General features: G+C 31.9%; 1 protein-coding gene and 1 pseudogene across 1 annotated transcript; both read right to left on the bottom strand.

Annotated features, from left to right (window-relative positions):
- Positions 1 to 8: 8 nt before the first annotated feature.
- Positions 9 to 12,734, bottom strand: LOC136229691 (calcium permeable stress-gated cation channel 1-like; annotated as a pseudogene).
- Positions 12,735 to 16,780: 4,046 nt separating this feature from the next.
- Positions 16,781 to 21,055, bottom strand: LOC136231185 (alpha-L-fucosidase 3-like). The gene is made up of 5 exons (XM_066020494.1): positions 20,707 to 21,055; positions 18,615 to 18,824; positions 18,368 to 18,537; positions 17,251 to 17,521; positions 16,781 to 17,182 (listed from the first exon to the last, which is right to left on the bottom strand). Exons 1-5 carry the CDS (start codon positions 20,957 to 20,959, stop codon positions 16,920 to 16,922), a joined length of 1,167 nt encoding a protein of 388 aa, XP_065876566.1. The 5' UTR covers positions 20,960 to 21,055; the 3' UTR covers positions 16,781 to 16,919.
- Positions 21,056 to 21,531: the final 476 nt, after the last annotated feature.

Raw genomic sequence — 21,531 nt, forward strand, 5'->3', positions numbered from 1 at the left:
TCTTTCTATCACAAGTAGAACATAGAGTATATGCTGACATGTTTCACTCTCTTTATGCAAAAAACTTGTAGGAAGCAATGGGGAAAGAAACCAAAGAAAAAGAGGGTGAATATATGCACTCTGCAGGAACTCTTTCAAGTTGAAGTTAGGCTCCCTTTCTTTTTCTTTGGTTTCTTTCCCCATTGCTTCCTACAAGTTTTTTTGCATAAAGAGGGTGAAACATGTCAGCATATACTCTATGTTCTACTTGTGATAGAAAGAATCAGAATAATTCTGTAGATAAAGGTAAATTCGGGACCTGATGACAATATCTAACAAAAGCAGGTTTGTAACGTTGTTTGCAGACAATATGGAACAAAATTGTGAATACTGCAAGTGTAATAAGCAACGTAAGAAACTGAGCAGGCTCTGCCCCCTTGGCTATGATTAATAGCATTAGTAGCAGTTGGGAGGAAACTAATATTACAATTATGCGGACATGGACACCAGGCCAGAATGCTGCTGCACTCTCATCTTCTTGATTGTACATATTTATAATCTACAACATCCAAAAAAAAAATTTCAATTCAAGTAATTTGGTATTTTGGATGGACAGGACAGGACAATTCAACTAATTTACCTGATGACGATACACAACATATGCCAGCCCAAAGAATACTATTATGAAAGGAAGTAAGATGGGAGAAACCACTACATAAAAAAGACCTAGTAAGAAATAAACTTGTATTTGCTGCTCCATGGTGTTGAATCCAAATCTAGTATCTACATGCAGATCTTCTCTCCAGCCGCGACATACTGGTGAATCCTTCGAATTTAGACATTTTCATCAATATTGAAGGTATTAATATGAGAAAGATCTTCAGAGAAATTCCTGGAAGAACCGCTACAATGACCATCATCACAACTTTCCTACAAGAGATAGATATCAGATAAAAGTCAATTAAAAAAAGATTATACATTCAATTCAAATGTAGAAAAGAATAAATACTCACTTTTTACGGAAAGGGAACTTAAAGACTGCGTGCTTACTGTATGCTAGATACTGCACAATTGAAATAGGAACCATGAAAAAGACGTTAAGCAAGAAAAATGCAACCCAGATCGTAAGTTTTCTGACTGCAAATGAATCATATGGAATTGCAAGGTTGTCCCAGTATATATCACGGGGCTCTGGAGCCCATTCGGTTAGCCATAAATTTGGATTTCTTGTCTGTTGCGTTTCTGCACAAACAGAAGCTCCCAATCTTGATTGGAAGGAAACAAATGCTGCTGGTATTATAGAGTTTGAATTGCTGACAGTGACAACTGTATCTCTCTCTATGGATATCTGGAAATCATTTAATTTTTGTAAGGTTGTATAAAAAAGAAAAGCATGTATGTATATGTACAGCTAAAGGAAGGAAAGTACTTGTTCTGATAATTTCTCAACCTCTGTTGTATAATGATCAATTGCTTCTACACTCGACCGCAAAGACCGAGAAAATGAGTCTGTATGATGAAGAAATTCACAGTCATTAGAGAGGAGAACAACCAACAACCTACAGTTTTTTTTGTATTATAAACAAGCTGCAGCAAATCATGTTTCAAATTAAGGAAAGAAAGAATAAATCATCTAAATATGTACCTTAATTCCTCCTAACAACATGTATATATAAACCTGATGAGCCGAGATAGTGGTCTGGATGATTGAGTTGGACAAATTTTTGGACACTATCACTAACTGATTCATCACAGTTTCGTGGCACATTTGTAACCAACACCTAACCCAAAGTAAATAAATAAATAAAATTCTTGAATTAATGTAAATTGATGAATCAGCGATATTCATTATAGAGAGCTTATCCTGAGGCATATGACTAGGATAAGGGCCATCCTCTAAGGTAGTTTGAGGCATAGAGGTCCAATTGACCGGCACTATGATTGAAAGTGACAGAATTGCAACAGGAACAAAAAATTTGAGCCTGCTGTTGAAAATACAAAATCAATCCCCTAATTTTGAGCCTGCAGTTGAAAATACAAAATCAATTGATAAATTGGAGATCATACCCTAATAGATAAATCCTCGAGTATACAGCAAAGTCCAATCCAGCATGTTCAATTACCCATTTCTTCCTTTCCTCTTCTCCTTCTCCTCCTCATTTTATACGTAGATTTTATCAGCAAATATGGAATGTCTTCGTCTTCTTCATTTTTCTTCCAATTTTATTTTCTAACAGTAGTTCTTCTTTGAGGAAATTACACCAAACATGAGGTTTCAAATAAATTTTATAATTAATGCATATCACTTCATGTATTTTACATTAAAGTAATTTTATTAATAATATTATAAAAAATTCCATAATTTATTTTACTTATGTCAAATTGGCAGTTATATCCATCATTTTTTACCATTTTGCTTTTCATTCTCGTTTGTCTCTTTTCTTTTTCCTTTTTTTTCTATTGTACCGTAATCCATAACTCCATTCTGCTGAGGTGAGAGTTAAAGGAGATAATGAAAAGGGAAGGAAAGTGATGGAAAAGAAAGTTAAAAATTAACATTGTTTGTGAGTTTATAGGATGTAAATTAGGTTAAATGTTTAACTTCGTTTGAGAGTTTAAATATGGAGGGGAATGAATGTTAAATTTAGTATGCAGGGACAAGAAATTTTAAAAAACTTTAGGTTACTTCCATTGAGGTTAGAGTTTGGAGGTTAGAGGAAGTAAATATTTAACCCCATTAACCTCTATTTACTCTCAAAAAATAACTCCCAAACAAAATTAACTTAATTCTTAGGGTTCCATTACCCCTATTTACTCTCATTAACCTCCTCCCAAACAAGGGCTAAATTTTCTTATTCTCTTCTCATATTTGTTCCTTTCCATATTTGTTCTTCTATTTCTGTGCATTTATCATCAATTTCTACCGACCCATTTCGTTGCTTCGAATGGGCCTTGGTCTAAGCCTTTTCTTTTTATCTTATAAATAAAACCATATAGAAATGTGTGATTTTTGTTTATTATAGTAATAAAGTGTGACATTTTATTTTCATCATGAATATTCTATCAAATTAATGTATGAATTTTTATGTTTAATCAAAGAAAATTATATATATATAAATATAGGAATAAATTGAATAAACGGGTGGCTCCATTTACCGATTCATTTATTGTCTACCCGTAACCTAATAGTTAGGGTTAGAGTTATGGTTTGGATTTTAGATTTAGCCTAGCTATAAATACATAGTTGTTGACTCTAAACCTAAGATACAATATTAATAATATACAGAGATTGGAGATTGAAAAAGAAAATTTCTTCTTTAAGACCCAAATGTACCCTTGGTTTTATCCTTTCTAGTGGATCAACCAAAGTCAACACTTGGTCATAGGTTCATCGTCTAATACCAGAACCTCTTCTTCATCTCCTACTAGAAATCCATATTTCTCCGGGCCTTAACTAATTCTACCAGACCTACGAGGTAGTTGTGTCACATGTGTCTCAGCCTGTGGGCCAGATTCGAGTTCCAGCATTGCTTCCGCTGTTTCTGATGTAATTTTAACATGTTTTAATGGTTTCAAAAAACATATATAAGTAAATAAAATACCGATTTAAAAGGATCTACCATATGTTGTTAAGATTAAGGTTTAAAAAAAATACCTTTCACCTACGACAGAGTAAGAAAGTCCCTTTGAACGAGATGAGGGAGTTGAAAAGGCGAACTCCCTCTACTTCATCACTTGCGGAATACGAATAGTAGCTTGCTATCGATATCAAATCCTTGTACTCAAATTAACCTTCTAGCCGAAATCGTGCAGTACGGGAATTGGTTTTGCTTCTTAGAATAAGAACAAAGAAACATTCTTCTTTTTCTCAATTATCTCTGAAAGCAAAACTAATTTTGAGTTAAGGGGATAAGGGTTGGGTAGTTTTTTTCTTAAAAATCTCACACATTACCCCTTTAATTTCATTTAAAAAATTTGTTAATTAATTTTTTTAATTAAAATAATCTAATTAACAAAACTTTAACATAATCTAAATTAAATTACATACATCCAACTATGCATTAATTTAATTTATACAAATTAATTCCAATATTAATTTTACTTAGATTATGTGGGCTCTTAATTTAAATACCTTTAATTAAATCCAATTTGATTAAACATGTACTTTATTAGAAAATAGTAATATGTAATATATTATTTTCTTTTAAAATAAAATATTGTATTAGAATTTGATGGGATTTGGGCCGAGCGGGTAATCTGGCTTGAATCTGTAATTATTTTATTAGTTACTATTTCCATCAAAATTTGTGTAACTGTTTTCCCCACAATTACACTGGACTAATTGAGGAGGGATAAACGTTGATAAGAGCTCAAAGGAGAAAAAGAGAGAGAGAGCCCAAGAATGAAGCCCAATGAGAACAACATACTTTCGGAACGAATTGGCCAAAGCATGAAAGGTTTAGAGTTCAAGAATGTGGGTGGTAATAAAAAACTATGAATGGTCATGTAGAGGGGACAACGTCCGCAAAAATAGAGAACGTGGCAGTCAAGGCAAGGAGTACTGATAGTGGGCAGTTAGAGATCTTATTAGAAGACAAGTGGATCTACCAAGAAAACGGTTACGGAACTTACTGTACGAAAGATCTTACTAAGAACATGGGAAGTTGGCAAGCAAGTAATGGGGAATGACAGTTATTGGCTCAAACATGGAAGGTATTTAAAGGAAGAAATCGAAAAGAAAGAGATCCAACTCAAACCAATTGACAAAATCAAATCAAAATCAAACTCAATCCAAATAGAATTCAAACAATTCTCCAATTATGGACTTTAGTTATTCTACAGCCTTAGTTTATTCAATTTGATCAACTTTCAACTTATAAGTTCTAGCTACAGTTTCCCAGTGATATCAACACTCAATCTTATCCAATTCAATGCAAGAAATTCTACTTTATTTCTTTCCTTCAACATTATTTCAGTGTAGTCATAATCAGTCTTCTAGATTCCGATACGAACTCTAGACTCTTTTATGTCCTTTAAATCTTTTACACTTTCATTTTGATTAGAAGTTAGATCGAATTTACTTTTTTTTATTTTTAAACAAAGCTACTGGAACGCTTGCACACCAACCACCAAAGGCGTCAAATAGTAGCGTATGAAGTTTTGCGTCGATTTAGTAATTTACAAAATGTTTTGGCTGAAATTTTTAGTTGTAAAATTAAATACACAAATATACAGCAGTTGTTCGATGTGATGGTCATAGTGGGAGGTAGTGGAGCTAGGTAAGAGTTAGTGGATATGAACGGTTAGGAGCAACCTTGCTTTAAAGATTAAGGAGTGTTGCAATATGGAACTTTCTTATTGGGCATACATCATAATTATAGAATTTAACAATAGAAAAGAGATAGTGGAGGAGAGCAGTTACAGAACTTTCTTACTGAAATGTGGAACTTTTTTTTGCTGAAACATGGAGCTTTCTTGTTGGGAAGTTACTTGCATATGATTAACATAAATACAAATTTTTGCATTAGAAAAAAGTCTCTCAACAACAATCAACAAAAATCAGACTCAAACTGTCAATTTACCAGTAGCTTTGCGAAAAAACTATAAAATATAAGTTGGATCTAACTTCTAATCAAAATGAAAGTGTAAAAGATTTAAAGGATATAAAAGAGCCTAGAGTTCTTAGCGGAATCTAGAAGACTGATTATGACTACACTGAAATAATGCAGAAGAATAGAATAAAAGTAGAATTGCTTGCATTGAATTGAAAAAGATTGAGTGTTGACATTGTTGCGAGACTATAACTAAAACTTACAAGTTGAAAGTTGATCAAATTGAATAAACTAAGGCTCTGGAATAGCTAAGTCCATAATTGGAGATTGTTTGAATTCCATTTGGATTGAGTTTGATTTTGATTTGATTTTGTTGATTGGTTTTAGTTGGATCCATTTCTTTTCGATTTCTTCCCTTAAATACCTCCATGTTTGAGCCAATAACTGTCATTCCCCACTACTTGCTTGCAAACTACCCAAGTTCCCTGTTTTCACGGATATTGACCTTTCTACACGACTACTCATAGGTTTTTTTACCATTCGCCTCCTTGAACTTTAAATCTTTCATGTCTTGGCCAATTCGTTTCGGAAATATGCTACTTGATCTCGTTGGGCTTTATTATTGGGCTCTTACCAATGTTTATCCCTCATCAATTAGACCAACATAATTGTGGGTGAAACAGTAACCTATGAAGTTTTTGGCTAATTTGGTAATTTACCAAATGTTCTGGCAAATGTCGTTGTTCGAAGTGATGATCATAGTGGGAGTTGGATAAGAGTTAGTAAACAAGATGAGTTGGGAGCAACCTTGCTTTAGAGATTACAGAGCCTCCTTGATAGTTCTAGAACTTTTTTTTTTTTGCTGAAATGTGGAACTTACTTGGTGGGCATACTACAACATACTTATAGAATTTAACAGAAGAAATGAGATAGTGGAGGGGAGCAGTTACAGAACTTTCTTGCTAAAACATAAAACTTTTTTGCTAAAACTTGGAGCTTCCTTAATGGACAATTAATTGCATACTATTTACAGCATAAATACATATTTTTGCTACAGAAAAAAAGTCTCTCAATAACAATCAACAAAAACCAGACTAAATTCTTAGTGCTACAATCTCCATTTCTGTAATCCTTAGTGCTACAATCTCCATTTTCAATTCCAAGTTCTACAAATTCAATTTCTTATATTTGTAATCCTTCAATTTCAAGTATTCAAGCATTTTATTCTCAATTCAGTATCGTTTATTCTTATTAAGCCATCTTCTTTACGGTTTTAATTTCGAACCTTTAAGTTTTTCGTCCTTTTATCTTTACACAATCTTTGATTAGAAGTGAGATTTCTAATTTTTCTATAAAATTACTAGTACGCTCGCAATCCAATTCAAAAAGGCATAAACAATTATACATATAACATCTAATTATAATATAAAGTTCTAACTATGTAAATATATATTATCAAATAATATATGTATATATATATATATTCTGAATTGACATTTCCAATTTAATCTAATTAAATTGAAAACTAAACTTCAGATTGAACTTGCCCTTATTATTTCTCCCGTTTGGGCTAGACTGAAAATGAATTCAATCCAATTGAATTCTTCTACTCATATGTGCCATTAACTCTGTTCTAATCATTCATAAGAAAAACCTTGATTCTGTAGTAGTTCCACTCCGCGAGCGATCCAGATAGGTGGTGGTTAGACCGAACTATCGGTTCGTCTAATCCAGTCATCAGTGGATCTTAGCTAACCGTTATGCCGATCCAACTCAGATATTAATCCTGTGTTCAAATACTAAGAACCTAATAGCAACCTCATAGTAATCATTTACTAAATTATATCATGTTAAACTTGAGGCATGGTACAATCATAATAGTATTCTAGGAGCTTTATTGCTTGCTTTGGTTATAAGTAAGCAGTAGAAGTATAGGTAGTTGAGAGATTTTAGAGGAAGGTACTTTACAGAGGCTCTATCTATTTGTATAAATTTTTGTGCTCTACCCGTGAAAGAGTGCTTTAGTGGATTAAAGCTCAGAAAAGGGTATTCTAGGGACTTGTTGCAGGCTAGAGGCCAAAGTAGTATAAATCCGCTGAGTAACTATTTTCTAACCTCTGACCTATTGCTTCTGATTATTTATGCTCTATATCTGATCTGTTATAACTGAAAAATTGCTTCTGTTGTATATCTATTCATTACGCATCACATAACTTAAACATAAGCTTTGGCTAACTAAAAAGGCAAACTCAAATATATAATTAAGATCAGAACTGCTCCCTTAAACAGCCTCCTCTGTTTATTGCGAACTAGCCTCTGATTTTAATTATTTTGCCTCTGTGCATAATAAAGTTGTGCAAGCCAAGTGAGAAATTTATTCAAGGTTAAAATTAACCAATAGTTCAATTCACTGTGCCCCCTCCCCCTTTGGAACTAATATCACCTCACAAGGGACCAACAGTTTATACCTGCTTTAATAAAATGTAAGCAGTTTATGCAGCTTTTTGCGATTAATTTGTATCTGGCAGATTTAAATATTTTTATTTCGACAGGTTGTTTATAACTATATTAGTAATAGAATCAATATTTTAAATATAATTGATATTTCCGAACATAACCCGGACTAGAGCGAAAGCAAGAAAAATTGCTAATACAACAAAGTTGTTGATCGATGTTGATATTCCCACATGAATTAAATTTAAATTACCCATTTCTTCCTTTCCTCTTCTCCTCTCCTTCTCCTTCTCCTCCTTCTCATTTTATACATAGATTTTATCAGCAAACATGGAATGTCTTCGTCTTCTTCATTTTTCTTCCAATTTTATTTTCTAACGGTAGCTCTTCTTTTTCTATGCATTTATCATCAATTTCTACAGGCCCATTTCATTGCTTTGAATGGGCCTTGGTCTAAGTGATGAAAATAGAAATCAGAGTTCAAACTTGGGATCTCACATCACTCAATTAAAGCTTTCCGATGGACCCGTTACCCGAGCAAGAGCCAAGCAGTTCGAAGAGGAGCTTCAATCATATATGGTCCAAGTGATGGACGTCGCAGATAAAAGCGGAGTTTCTGAAATTAATGGTCCATTAATTGTTGTATCTCTTTCAAGTCTGGGATGTGAATATGGAGGTCAATTGGAGCATTCGGGTTCACATGAGAATGTTCAAGATTGATTGGCTTTGTTCTCAAGGATTTAACAATAATTTCAAAAGTTTTCCTAAGGCCTGGAAATTGATGTGGACACGGCTTAGATGATTTTGGCTTCTGTTTCTCCATAACAAAAGTGGCGTGGAATTGACGTGGGCACTGTTGGTTCCGTGTAACGTGACAATATTAGTTCCAAAGGGTGGGGGGTTAGGAACTATTATAAATTTTTTTTATTAAGGCTGACTTATTTTAAATTTAATACTTTTACTCAGCCTCTAGGTGAGCACCGCTGAGTAGGTTTTGAGAAAGCTTTGGTCAACTGTTAACTAGAGTTGTTTCAATTGTGAGTTGGGAAGCAGCCCTTAAGTCAGTTTCCAACTCAGCACTCAGATTACTCAGCTCAGCGTATGTAAGTTGTTGTTTTACTGAGTAATATTTAGCAAGCAATATATATATATATATATATATATATATATATATATATATATATATATATATATCAAAGGATAAAGGGTTAGAAGTTACTTAGCAAACTTATCATGGTTCGGCCTCTCCGCCTACGTCCAGTCCCCGGAATCCTTTCGAGCTTTTTGAATCCACTACTGAGCTCTTTAAAGGTAGAGCACAAACTGTTTACAATAGCAACTGAGTATGCAAGAGTACCGTTCTCTATTCGTCTACTTAATCTTATCTCTACCACTGAGTACTATAACCGAGTACTCGGTCTTTCTCTACCACTGAGTACTATAACCGAGTACTCAGCCTCTCTTTTCTAACCTTTTACAAATGATACATAATTTATTCTCGCTGAGTGAAGAACACTTTAGATGAATAAAATCACTCTAGACTTTTACACAAAAATAGGAGTTGGTGTAAGAGCTTGCTTTTTCTTTTCAGACAGCTTCTATTTTGGATTTTGCAAATGAATTGACTTAATGAAGATTTTCTTGTCTGTCTTATTGTGATTCAAGTGATGGATTGGTCTTTTTATAGTGATCTTTGAGGCACAACTGATTTGAATCCCGACATAGCCGTTATGGAGAAACGTTCTCCTTTCGTCACTCTTAGTTAGCACTCAGTGCTGCAGGCCAATCTTGTCTTCTGTCTTCGTCAAACGCCATGTTTGTCTTCTTGTAGATGTCAGATGATCCATGCTCCTTTTCGAAAAGTCTTCCAGACAGATTTCTGTGGCTTCTGAATATCTCAGAAAATGGACAGACTTTGTCTTGCAAGTTGACCGATCATTGATGCTGACCTGACAACCACTCAGCTTGACTTAGCGGCTTCGCCTTCAAGCCTTTCTGAAGAAGACATTTTCTTTCTCAAAGCTGAGTTGTATTTTACTCAGCTCTGGCTGTGTGACTTACATCTGCTGACTTTGTCTTTATGGATGTTCAGTTTCTGTTCTTGTTAATTAACTTACTCAACATTGAACAAACTCATTAGCACAATTAAATCAAATCAATTAAACTTAATTGTGTTGGAATATTTTTATCATGGAGATTTTCTTAAATAATTTTGTCTAATCAAAATCATGTGGAAAAGTGTTTTAACAGGCACGACTTAGACGATTTTGGCTTCTGCCCCAATTATCAACAAATGGAAGTGGAACGTGGTTTTGTTATTTTAATTACTCCTATGCCAACAAAAATTAGTTTTGTTTTATTTAATAATTAGGTAAGTTGCCAATATACCCTTAGCTTCCTATTTTATTCTTTATTTTTGTAAGGATCATTACGTCCGACTATAGCTAAATAGAATTGGGTATTTAAGTTTTAATTTTAGGTTATAATCGGCAGCCAACGTTTTTTATTGAAATTAAAGTTTAGAATTTATTCTCTTGAGATTCAAGTGAGGGTTTCTCTTGTGTTCTTTGGGGCACTACAACTGAACAATTCGGAATCGAATCCTTGTTAGTTAGGCTAGGGATTAGGTCTTTGCAACTCTGTTTTGCAGGGGTTTTCTTCCATCTCAATTTATCATTCGGATTTTATTCTTGGTTGTTGGAGATTGGGATTTGGTCTTTGCAACTCCATTTTACAAAGGTTCTTTTCTATCCAACCTTGATTCGTTAGCTTTCTTGGAGATCAAATCTAGTTGTTGGATTTTCGAGGTACCATTCCTCGTGGGTTCGCATCAGTTTGGTATCAGAGCCGAGCTCTAACTTTTCAGGTTTTGTCCTATCCGTTTTTTTCTTTGATTTTTTTTTGTCTTTGTTTTTTTTTTTTTGCTTTATTGGTTTCATCAAATTGAAATTAGGGTTCATATTTGATTTGGGGATTTTCAAAAGTTGATTCCTTGATTACATATCAACCTAACCTGCTTTCCTAAGTTTTTCCGGGAAAAAAAAATTGCAGTGATTAAATCGCACCACTGTACAATTCCAAATTGAGTGGGTGATAAGAAAGAAGAGGGAAAAGATAATTGTAATAATTCTGGGTTGATACTCTCTTCAACTCAAGAAAAGAAAAAGAAAAGGCAAAGCAACATAAAAAAAATTCGAATGGATTGAAAAAAAGAGAGTAGTTGTTCTAAATAATTGTCATTCCTATTAGACAGTTATTGTTCTGTTCTATTCTTTCATATCGTCATTTTTTTTTGTCATCGACTTGTTTATTTGCGATCCGTTCTTGTTTATCGTTTTGCTTATTAGGTTGTAGGATTTAATTTCGGTTTGGACTTTCAGGGTTTTGAAACTGAATTTTATTCTATTGAGTGCTTTAAAGAGCACAATAAGAGAAATTGAGCGGTAAAAGGGAACGAGTGGTGAGCGTATCAAAGCGAAAAGCCAAAGAATTGAGCGAAACACCGAGAGGACTGTGAGCTTGGATTAATTTTTTCTTGTGTTTGTTCAAAATTATCTATTTGGTTGTGTTTCTTTTTCTGTGTAGAGAAAAAAAATGGCGGAGGAACAAGTATTGACCTTGTTAAACCGATTGATGGAGCATATGGATGTGATTGAGGAGAATCATAGAGTTGCTTTAGAAGCACGCAACACCGAAGAACAAAATCGACGTGATAATCGGGATAGACGAGTTTGGCAACACGAGGGACAAGGCAGAGAAGACAGAGGTCTTGGGAATATGAAGCTGAAGATTCCTTCATTCAACGGTAAGGATGATCTTGAATCTTACCTAGAATTAAAATATTCATTTTTAAGAATATGAATTTTATATGATGCATTTTGGAAATTAAAATATAGATATAGTTATTTTGAGTATAATTAATTTATGTAGTTGATAATTGCTTACTGTGATTTTTTGTCTCACGTTTTTAAATGTTTTAATGTTTTAGGCGAGAAAGAGCAAAGTATAGGAGAAGTTAAGATAATTGTCTTTGCAAAAATTTGGAGATTTGGTTATGTTAAGTAATATTTGGCACTTAAATGTAAGAGGAATTTGTATTTAGTCTAAAATATATTTGGAGATGAATGCTTGAAAAATGTGACATTTATTGGATTTAGATAATTCAGAGACTCATAAATGTTGATTGTAATCTTCTATTTCATGCCCGATGTCGATTGAGGTCGTTTAGTATCGGGTGTGACACAGAAGGACCAACGGATTAATATTGACAAAAGATAGAGATCTTATAATATGTTTTTCAAAAATAAGGAGACTAAACAGTATGTTAAATTAAAAAGAAGGGAGTAATAAATTATTTACCCTATAGAAATGTGTGGTTTGTGATTATTGTAGTATTAAATTGTGCATTATAGAGTTTTGATCGTGAATATTGTATCAAATCAATTTAATGTGATCCAAAATGATCTTTCTCCCTTTTCATACACCGACTAAAACAAAGGCTAGATTTTAACGTTATCTTATCTGTACGTCAGACTAATAATTTAAATTTAAAACAGTTAAAATTCTTATTTTAACAACATTGGAGAATTGGGAAATGATGTCAGGGACATTTGCTTTAACTTGATCAGTAGTCAAGTTGAGCTTATAACCAGCTGTGAGATCATTTTGGCCAATGTCATATGCATAGAAAGCTTTTGAAAAGTAATCTGGCTTAGGCAACAATGTTGCAAATACTCCACATGTATCCATCAGTAGGAAGTTGGTCTCAATATTCCGAGAATTAGAGTTGTTTAGTATAAATTTATAACAGAATCAGATTTTTTATTTTCTAAAACCATCATTTTCGGAGCTTTCTCCTTTCAAACATTCACATTCTCTCTTCTCACCAAATAACACTTAAATGATCTCAAAATTAAAAAGTTGAAGAATTAAAGTTGCTTAGAATATCATCAATTCTTGGAATTTTACAATTTTTAAGTCGTCAATGGTTATTTTAACAGTGTCAACCTAAAAAATCATCATTTTTAGCAAATTAAGAAACTCTACTCATCTTGTTATCACAAAAAAAAAAGTCACAGTCATACAATTGACAAACGGTGCAACCATAAGGATTTTTTTTTTTTAATTTATTCTAAAGTAAATATAAATATGATTTAAGCTAGAATATATATAATTTTCACAAACAGCTCGTGAGCATCACGAACAGAATGGTGAGCTCGTCAATTTTTTGATGAGCTGAGCCTAAGCAGGCCAAAGCTCGGCTCGACTTGATTTAGTGGGAAATTTAAGAGGTGTGTGAATCAACAAGGGAAAGGAATAATATAATTTACATTCTCAAAATTCTGAGAAACTACATAATTAAAACTAAAATGTAATAACTAATAATTTGATTGCTCATATCCCCTTTAAGAGTTGAAATAACTTTGTCAATCTTAAACACATGAATTCCAGTCGTAAGTTGGCCAAAATGGAATGGTGAAAACATTCAATGTTTTTATTTACCGTATCCAACCATCTAATACGACTCTTATCTTTAAGAAAAATCTCTTTCTGCAGAAAATGAGTAGGCTAATTACAAATCTAGCGGAACTAAAATGGTTCATTTACATATCTAATCTACTTTGCTTCCATCTCACCAAATTAGACACTTTCATTCACTTTGGACAAAATTACCCTTAGTTCTTTTCGATCGATCCATCTGCTCCTGCTCCCGCTTTCTCTTCTGCTTGTCCTTCTTCTTCTTCTCCTTTGTTTCAACTTCTTCTTCGGTTCATCTTCTTCAATTTCTGATACCAATTGTTAACGATTTTTGAGATTATTGAAGTATAATGTTCAATTTCCCGTAGAAATGGTATGTTTTTAATTTATACGCCTGCTTTTTTCGCTGGTCTTGCCTCTTTCTTCATCCGTAACAATATTGTTTCAATTTTCTCTATTTTTCTCCATTATTGTCGCATTTGTCGTATTTCGTCACAAATATGACAATAGTTGTCGCATTTCGTCACAAATACGACAATTGTTGTCACAAATGCGACAACTCTTGTTGCATTTGTGACGAATTCGTCACAAATGTGACATCGCAGCAGTTCAATTGTTAGATTTTTTTTCTTTTTTTCTCATTTTTTGAGCTTTCTATCCTAATCCTCTTCCGCAGACACTAATTCTTCAAAGGTTGAACGAAACATAATATATTCTCTCTATAAACCACTGTCTTTTTGTCGGTTTGGGATGACGAAGAAGACGTTAAGAGTCTAAGGAAGAAGATGAATTAAAATAAGGGTATTTTTGTCCAAATGGGATGAAAGTGTCTAATTTGGTGAGATTGAAGCAAAATGAGTTAGATACGTAAATGGACCCTTTTAGTTGGGTTAGATTTGTAATTAGCCCAAATGAGTATCCAAATAGTAGTAGCCTCAACAATATTCACATCAAGATGACCAAATATCTCGATGTTACATTTACGAAGTTCAGTTTCAGCTTATGGTGTAAGGACTAGGAATTTCAATTTCCAAAAGCGATGTATACCTAAATTCTAATTTTAAATTAACTATATTTATAATTATTATATTATTTATTTATTACGTTATTTGATCGGACGAATCCGAGTCGTTTGGTTAAACCAAGTGATCTATAACCAAATCTATATATAATATAAAACAGTAACGATGGAGCTGAGGTGTCACTTCCTCATTTTTTACTGATAAAACATATAATATATTAACTTTAGTTATATTATTATATTTATTTATAAAAAGATTATTTTATTCGTACTATATCTAAGAGTTCTATAGAATTTAAATTAATCCCTAAAATCTCTCTAATTCTCTGCATATCTATATCTAAAAGTTCTACATAATTTAAATTAATCTCTAAAACCTCTCTAATTCTCTGCATATCTATATATAATATAAAATAGTAAAGATGGAGCTGAGGTGTCACTTCCTCATTTTTTACTGATAAAAAACATAATATAATATATAATATATTAATTTTAATTATATTATTATATTTATCTATAAAAAGATTATTTAAGGTAAATGTGAAAATAAAATAATAATATTTAATTTATATAGCACTTTATATCATTAATTGTAATTATTAGATTATATTTTTGTTAATATTTATATGTTAAGATGAATCCGTGCATCGCACGGGTCAAAAACTAGTTATAAATAATGTTTGATGTTTTATCTGATTCTGACAACATTGATTAAAAGTATCAATATTTTTCAAAAGAGTTGTAATATATTTGATGAAATTTCACATGAATTCTTTCAGTTTTATTGCATTCATGAGCATTTTGAAATTGATTAGTATTATGAGCAGGGGAGTAGCAGAATGGTGTACAAAGAGCTCTCCCGCTCCCGGTCCCAAATTTAAGAGGGCCCAATTTTTTTATTATAGAAATCTAAATATATTATTGCTATTAATTATTATGTGAAAAATTAAATGGATGTTAACTTATCCAGAAAATTAACGCTTTAAGAGTTTTAAGGGGTCCAATTTTTTTATTATTATTATACAATATCTAATTTAATTATTTTTTATTATATTTATTATGTTAAAAATTAAGTTAAAAATATTAATTTTTTTTAATGAATAGAATCCAATTTTTCATTTAGCAAGAGGGTCCCAAAAATATTTAAGACGTTAGAGAACATAAAAGGAAGAAGAACATGGAGAGAAATAAGTACTGAAAAAAAAGACACTCATTATGGTCATACGAGCAAACTAATCGGCAGAGCAAGAAGAAAATAGCAGGTTAAAAAGAAAAGAAATCTGAAAGGAGAGATGGAAAACTCGAAAGTGAATTTAGGGAAATCTTAATTATCTAATATTCAAAGTACTTTATTGCCATAACACTTGATGAAAGAAAGACAAAATATAACTTCTTGATAATATTATGGGTAATTAATTTATTAGTTTATATATTTTGACAAAATACACTGTTTAGTCTCTGTATTTTAAAAAACACACGATAAAGTTTCTAACTTTTTTCTCGATGAACTGTTTAGCCCCTAACGTTTTTTTCGGTGAAGTGTTTAGTCCATGCCGTTAGACTCTCATGAAGATTTTGTTAGTCAATTTGGATTTGCGTTCTTCTTTTCCTTTATTTTCCTTTCTTTTAAACTCTAATGCATCTGAAATCAACTTTGAGTGTTTTTCTTCCTGATTTTCTTCTTATATAAAACAGACCGTCAAATTAAGAGACTTTTGGAAAAAGAAATATTCTATGAATAATTTCTACTCTATGTACGTTATGCTATCTTGTTTTTCTACTTCAGTGACAATGAATATACACACTCTATAAGAGTTCGTTTGTGTAATATGTTGTATCCCGCGAGACGGTCGTCAATAGCGACGAAATCTGTCTTAAGGAGACTGTTAATACATGCCTCAGTTATCTAAACTTTGTTCTTTTTATTTCTATTTACTGTTAATCACATCTAACATCAAGTACCTTGTATGCTCAAACTGAAAATCCTTCATGAATAGGTGCACAACATAGAGGATCAACCCATTTATTTATTAATGATGAAGCCCAAAGCAAAGGAAAGTGGAAACTGCGAATCGAACCTCATATAGATTTAATCTTTGTTAGAGGAATACCAACACGTTTTTCCTAAAGAATTATCAATGCGGGTTACCTCATATAGGTCACCTCTCATGAGTGATATCCAAACACTACATAACATAAGTGTTTGATTAGAATCAAGAAACAGCTATTAACCGCTATTTCAGAAAGAAAATCCGTTAACTTCCATCCACAACAACAAAATGTAAACAGCTAACAGTAACACCAAACATCAGATCCTTTTTCTTATTCAATGCCAAGAAAATGTAGTACATTGTTGAGTTCAATGATAGAGAAAAGAAAAAATTAGGTGAATCTAACCATTGGATTGATTTGGTAAATCCAAATTCTCAATATGATCAAGAGTTCCTATGGCAAGCCATGTCCAAAGAAAGAGGTGGGTTTGAAAAAGAACCATTAACAATTTGTTCAAAAATCCATTTATTAGCAGCTTCAGTATAATGAACTCCATCCCAGTTTATCCAAACTGATGGATCTTTACATGGTTTTCCTACCATAATTTGTTTCCCTTTCACTGTAATTTTGCCTCCACACCCTATATTCTTGTTGTAATTGTACTTTCCGCCGTGTCCGCAACATGCTCTCACCGATTCCTTAAACCCTGCAAAATTGGACAAGTTCAGAAAGCTAACGAGACATTTACAGAAGTTCGGGGTTCTTTTTAGGTACCGTGCTTTGTCGGTTGGGCGATGAGGTTGTATTTGAGAGAGTAAATATCAACATATGTAATAGATGATTTTGGCAATTCCTTTCTCAATTGGGCAATGGTTTTTTTCAAGCCATGATTGTAATATTGAGCTACTCTATTAAATGGAATTCCACAGCCTGCTTTGTCTATTTCTGCTGCTGAGAGTGGGATGCGATCTAGAACATATGGTAGACACCCAAATGGCCCTGTGTTGTGAATCCAGAAGTTCCTCCCTCCTTGACCGTATATGTACTGTAACAGAAGAACAGATTTAGTCTTAACGTATGAAATAATGCAAATTGAATCCTAACGTTTTCAATCAAGATCAATTTTAGCCATGGAAAATTAGAAAAAAATTGGTTTGGCTGGTATTTAATTGTGACTTCAGACCTTCCAAATATCAATTATGTCTAAAATATTTAGTGTAAAATTGTTTGGAAAATCCGATTTGACAGAGGCAAGCTAGTCTTTTCAAATTTTTGATAGGGCAGAGCTAAAATTGATGATGCTTGGAAACCTTAGGTTAAATTTAAACTATTTCATACTTTAAGACTAAATTTACAATTGCTTGAAATGTTAGAGTTAAATTTGGCTATTATCCCTTTTTTAACTATGTTAAAAACACCATTTATGGAGTACTTGCATCATTAGTCACTGAATGTTAATGTTTATATCAAAATGGGAATCCAACTTCAATCTGTCTAAATAAAATCATTTAACTTAGAGTTTTGTGTCAATTAAGTCACCTTGACAACTTCAAGAGCAGAACACCAAAAATAATGTGGTTGCCACATAGGTAATGTTCACCACTGATCAAAACAACACATGGCTACCACTAGGTGAGCGAAATGACACGTGGCTGCCAGCTAGCTGACACGTGTCGTTTCGGTTAGCTAGGTGGTAGCCATGTGTCGTTTTGGTAAGCGGTGGAAGTTGACTACTGCTATGTGGCAGTCACGTCATTTTTTCAGTGTCTTTTTGCTGATGAAGTGACTAGAATTACTTAATTCAAAGAAAAATCAAAATTAAATGATTTTATTGAAATAAATTGAAGTTGAGTGACCATTTTAAGACAACAATATCCGACCATATACTAACCGAAACAATATTCTTGAATTGTTGGAGCAGTTGAGGAACAGAAGCTCTAACTTGAGTAGTAGACAAGTTCATGAAATAGCCAGAAGTAAGATCATTTTGACCAATATCCAATGTGTATAAAGCATTCGAGAAATCTTCAGCTTTAGGCAATAATTCTTTGTAAATTCCTCCTGAACCACATTAATTAATTAATTAATTAAGGATCTAAATTATTGAATAATAAGTAAATTAAGAACTAATGAAATACCTCTTTTACGAACAATTTGAGATCTACGATGGAAATCATTGAATTGATTCCATTGAACATCCAAAGAAATGGGACTGAAACCGCTCTGTCGAAGAGTAGTGTTTTGGGGTCTAATTGTGGATCCTGCTGTTGCAAAGTTTGCTCCATGTTTATAGTTGCTCCCTACTGAGTCTAAGTATGCACTTAGATATGGCAATTTTAGACTTTTTGCTGCATTTTCAAGTAGGAAAATGTGTTAATGTACTTTATAGAAAAGACCACATTATTAGGAAAAACATAAAAATAGATTCAATAATTGTTAAATTTTAGGGGAAAAAAAAAAAAAAAAAAGCTTGTTCCACCTTAGAGTTCTAATAAGCCTAGATCTAACGATAAATAAGCAAATGCTACATGCTCATTAAGGTGTATGTGATCAAGACTGTGCATATATATAGTTCGAAAGGTTTGTAAATTTAAGGCCCCGTTTCGTTACTTGCGTTTACTGGAAAAATCTACTTTTCCAAAAGGTAACGATTCCTTACTTTTAAAACTACTTTTTATTTATAAAAAGGTAAACAAGAGTTGAAAATAGAGTAAAAAAACACTTCCTCTTAAATATATGTTTTGTGCAATTTGCACTTAAAGATAAGAGAGTCAATTTGCTGGTCAAAAAATATTTATAATTCGGTTAATTTAAAAATTTAGATTTTGGAGGTGTTTGATTGCTCTCTTTTTTATGTTCTGGTTTGCCTTTTAACTTAAAAAATGAGAGTTTTAGATGTTTGGTTAGTGACTTTCTGTTTGTTTTTACACATAAAAAAATAGCTTTTTAAAAAAACAGGAAATACATGCTTTTTGGAAAACAGGAAATATTTTCTTAAGAAAATAATAATTTGTCAGCAATTTAATGGTCTTAATTACTCAAACCAATGCCAACATTAATTAATATCAACCTCGTATATCTAATTAAAAGGACAATATATTATACTATATGCTTTTACTAAGTACATATTTGTTCACATGATTTTGTCTAGCTATAACATATAGCTAGAAAATTAATTAATACTTGGATTCATATTTTGATATCCAAAATTAAAATGGAACGACCCTAAAATATTTTTATTTAATTCGGATTTTTTAATCTTTTTTAATTCATTAACTAATATTTATAATTTTTTTAAATGATTCAAAGAAAATGCATAACATTATACATATTATAAAAATGCTTATATTTTATTTGATAAAATAAGAATAAATAAATAAATAGTAAGGAATAAAACTTTACGAGATCCACAATAGCACAAAAATATAACATTATATAAAAATGCTTATATTTTATTTGATAAAACAATAAAAAATAAATAAATAAATGGTAAGGAATAAAACTTACAAGATCTATAAAGTATAATATTATATTATTGCTTCAAAAGAAATGAATGATTATAATTTTCTATTCCGATTGTTTTACTTAATTTTTAAAATAAACCATAAACTATGCTAACCCAGAAAATCACAAAAAAATAAATATATAATCTAATTAACCACTAAAATTAGTCGGAATAATATTTTCATTTGAAGTGAATTAAGAAATCTACAAAAATACTGGTAATGCTTAAAAATTATACATGTAACATGACCCTTATCCATCCTTAAATTTGTAGATAAAATGGACACGTGTCCTAAAAGATTCAAATTTAAAGGACATTGGTATGCAGAAATAGTAAAAAGAAAACGGGAGAAAACTATTTTTAAACTTTATCCATTACTTTTTGGTCAAATTATTCCTAGATAAAAGTGAACATAAATTAATGGAGGCAAGCTTTTCTAATTTAAATAAGAGGCATTATACCCATTTTATCCTTAATCTAAAGCTTTAAATTCAATTAAAATTCTAAAATATTAAAATTATCAATTAGATTTCTGAAATAAGAAAAATCAGCAATTTAATCTTTACTCTATACGAGAAATTCAATTAATGAGTTTTTATTAATTTAGAGATCTGATTAATGATTTTAATAGTTTAAGATCATAATTGACGTTGATCCCTTATCCCTTATCTAAGAAGCCGAATGGATATTATGCATTTAAATAAAGGTGGAAGAAAAATCCATACCAATGAAATCAACAATGAGACGGCCGTCGCAGTAGCGTCCGGCAGGGTGGTGAAAGTAAGATTCGCCATGAGGAGGAGGAGCCTGACCAAAAACTGCAGACAAGCCACCGGTGTCGGAGTTTGAATCACCGAAGTTAAAGATTGCCGGAAAATGACAGGTGGAAGAGGTGGGTTTTGATGCTATGAAAATGCAATTGAAATTGAAGAGCAGGACAAAGATGAAGAAGATAAAGGAAAAGGAAAAGGACTCCATATCTCATTAATAAATAAACAACAAAAAGAAAAATTATTGTGATGATGAGAACAAAGATAAAGATAAAGTTGCCTACAAAACAACAAATGAGATAAAGTTAATTATGTGAGAGCAATCATACTCACATATATATAGGAAGTGGGGATGAGTCTTTTAATTATTACATGTAAATAAATAAATAAAGTAAAAAAGAGAGAGAATTATATATATTATTTTTATATTTATGTATTAATTTGTTTGATTTGGGATGAAATATTGCCTATTGTTTTGTTTATATGGTGTAGAAATACACTTACCGTTTACGTATAGGAGCAATGTTATCCTTAACGTCTAAAAGAGTGTAATTTTATCCTAATATTAGTATCCAAAAGCAATTTCAATTGCATATAAGTTAATTAAAAAAAAATCATATTTATTTGTGATTGAATAATAGAATTGGAGGTTAATATTTGAAATTTTTTTATCCAACTCATACAAAATACAGTATATTTGTTTTTTTTTTTTGGAACAATGCAGTATATTTGTTAATTTTTTTAAAAAAAAATCGTGTTTGTGATTTGTTACTAATGAGT

Source organism: Euphorbia lathyris, chromosome 5 (genome assembly GCF_963576675.1).
Source record: "Euphorbia lathyris chromosome 5, ddEupLath1.1, whole genome shotgun sequence".
NCBI lineage: Eukaryota > Viridiplantae > Streptophyta > Magnoliopsida > Malpighiales > Euphorbiaceae > Euphorbia > Euphorbia lathyris.

Bases quoted from the DNA above. Each gene is read 5' to 3' on its own strand.
- LOC136231185 (XM_066020494.1), bottom strand. From the start codon at position 20,959: ATGGAGTCCTTTTCCTTTTCCTTTATCTTCTTCATCTTTGTCCTGCTC. The intron at 18,825-20,706 runs GTATGGATTTTT...TTGAAAATGCAG, and splicing joins TCTCATTGTTGATTTCATTG to CAAAAAGTCTAAAATTGCCA. The intron at 17,522-18,367 runs GTTAGTATATGG...CTTCTGTTACAG, and splicing joins AATTCAAGAATATTGTTTCG to TACATATACGGTCAAGGAGG.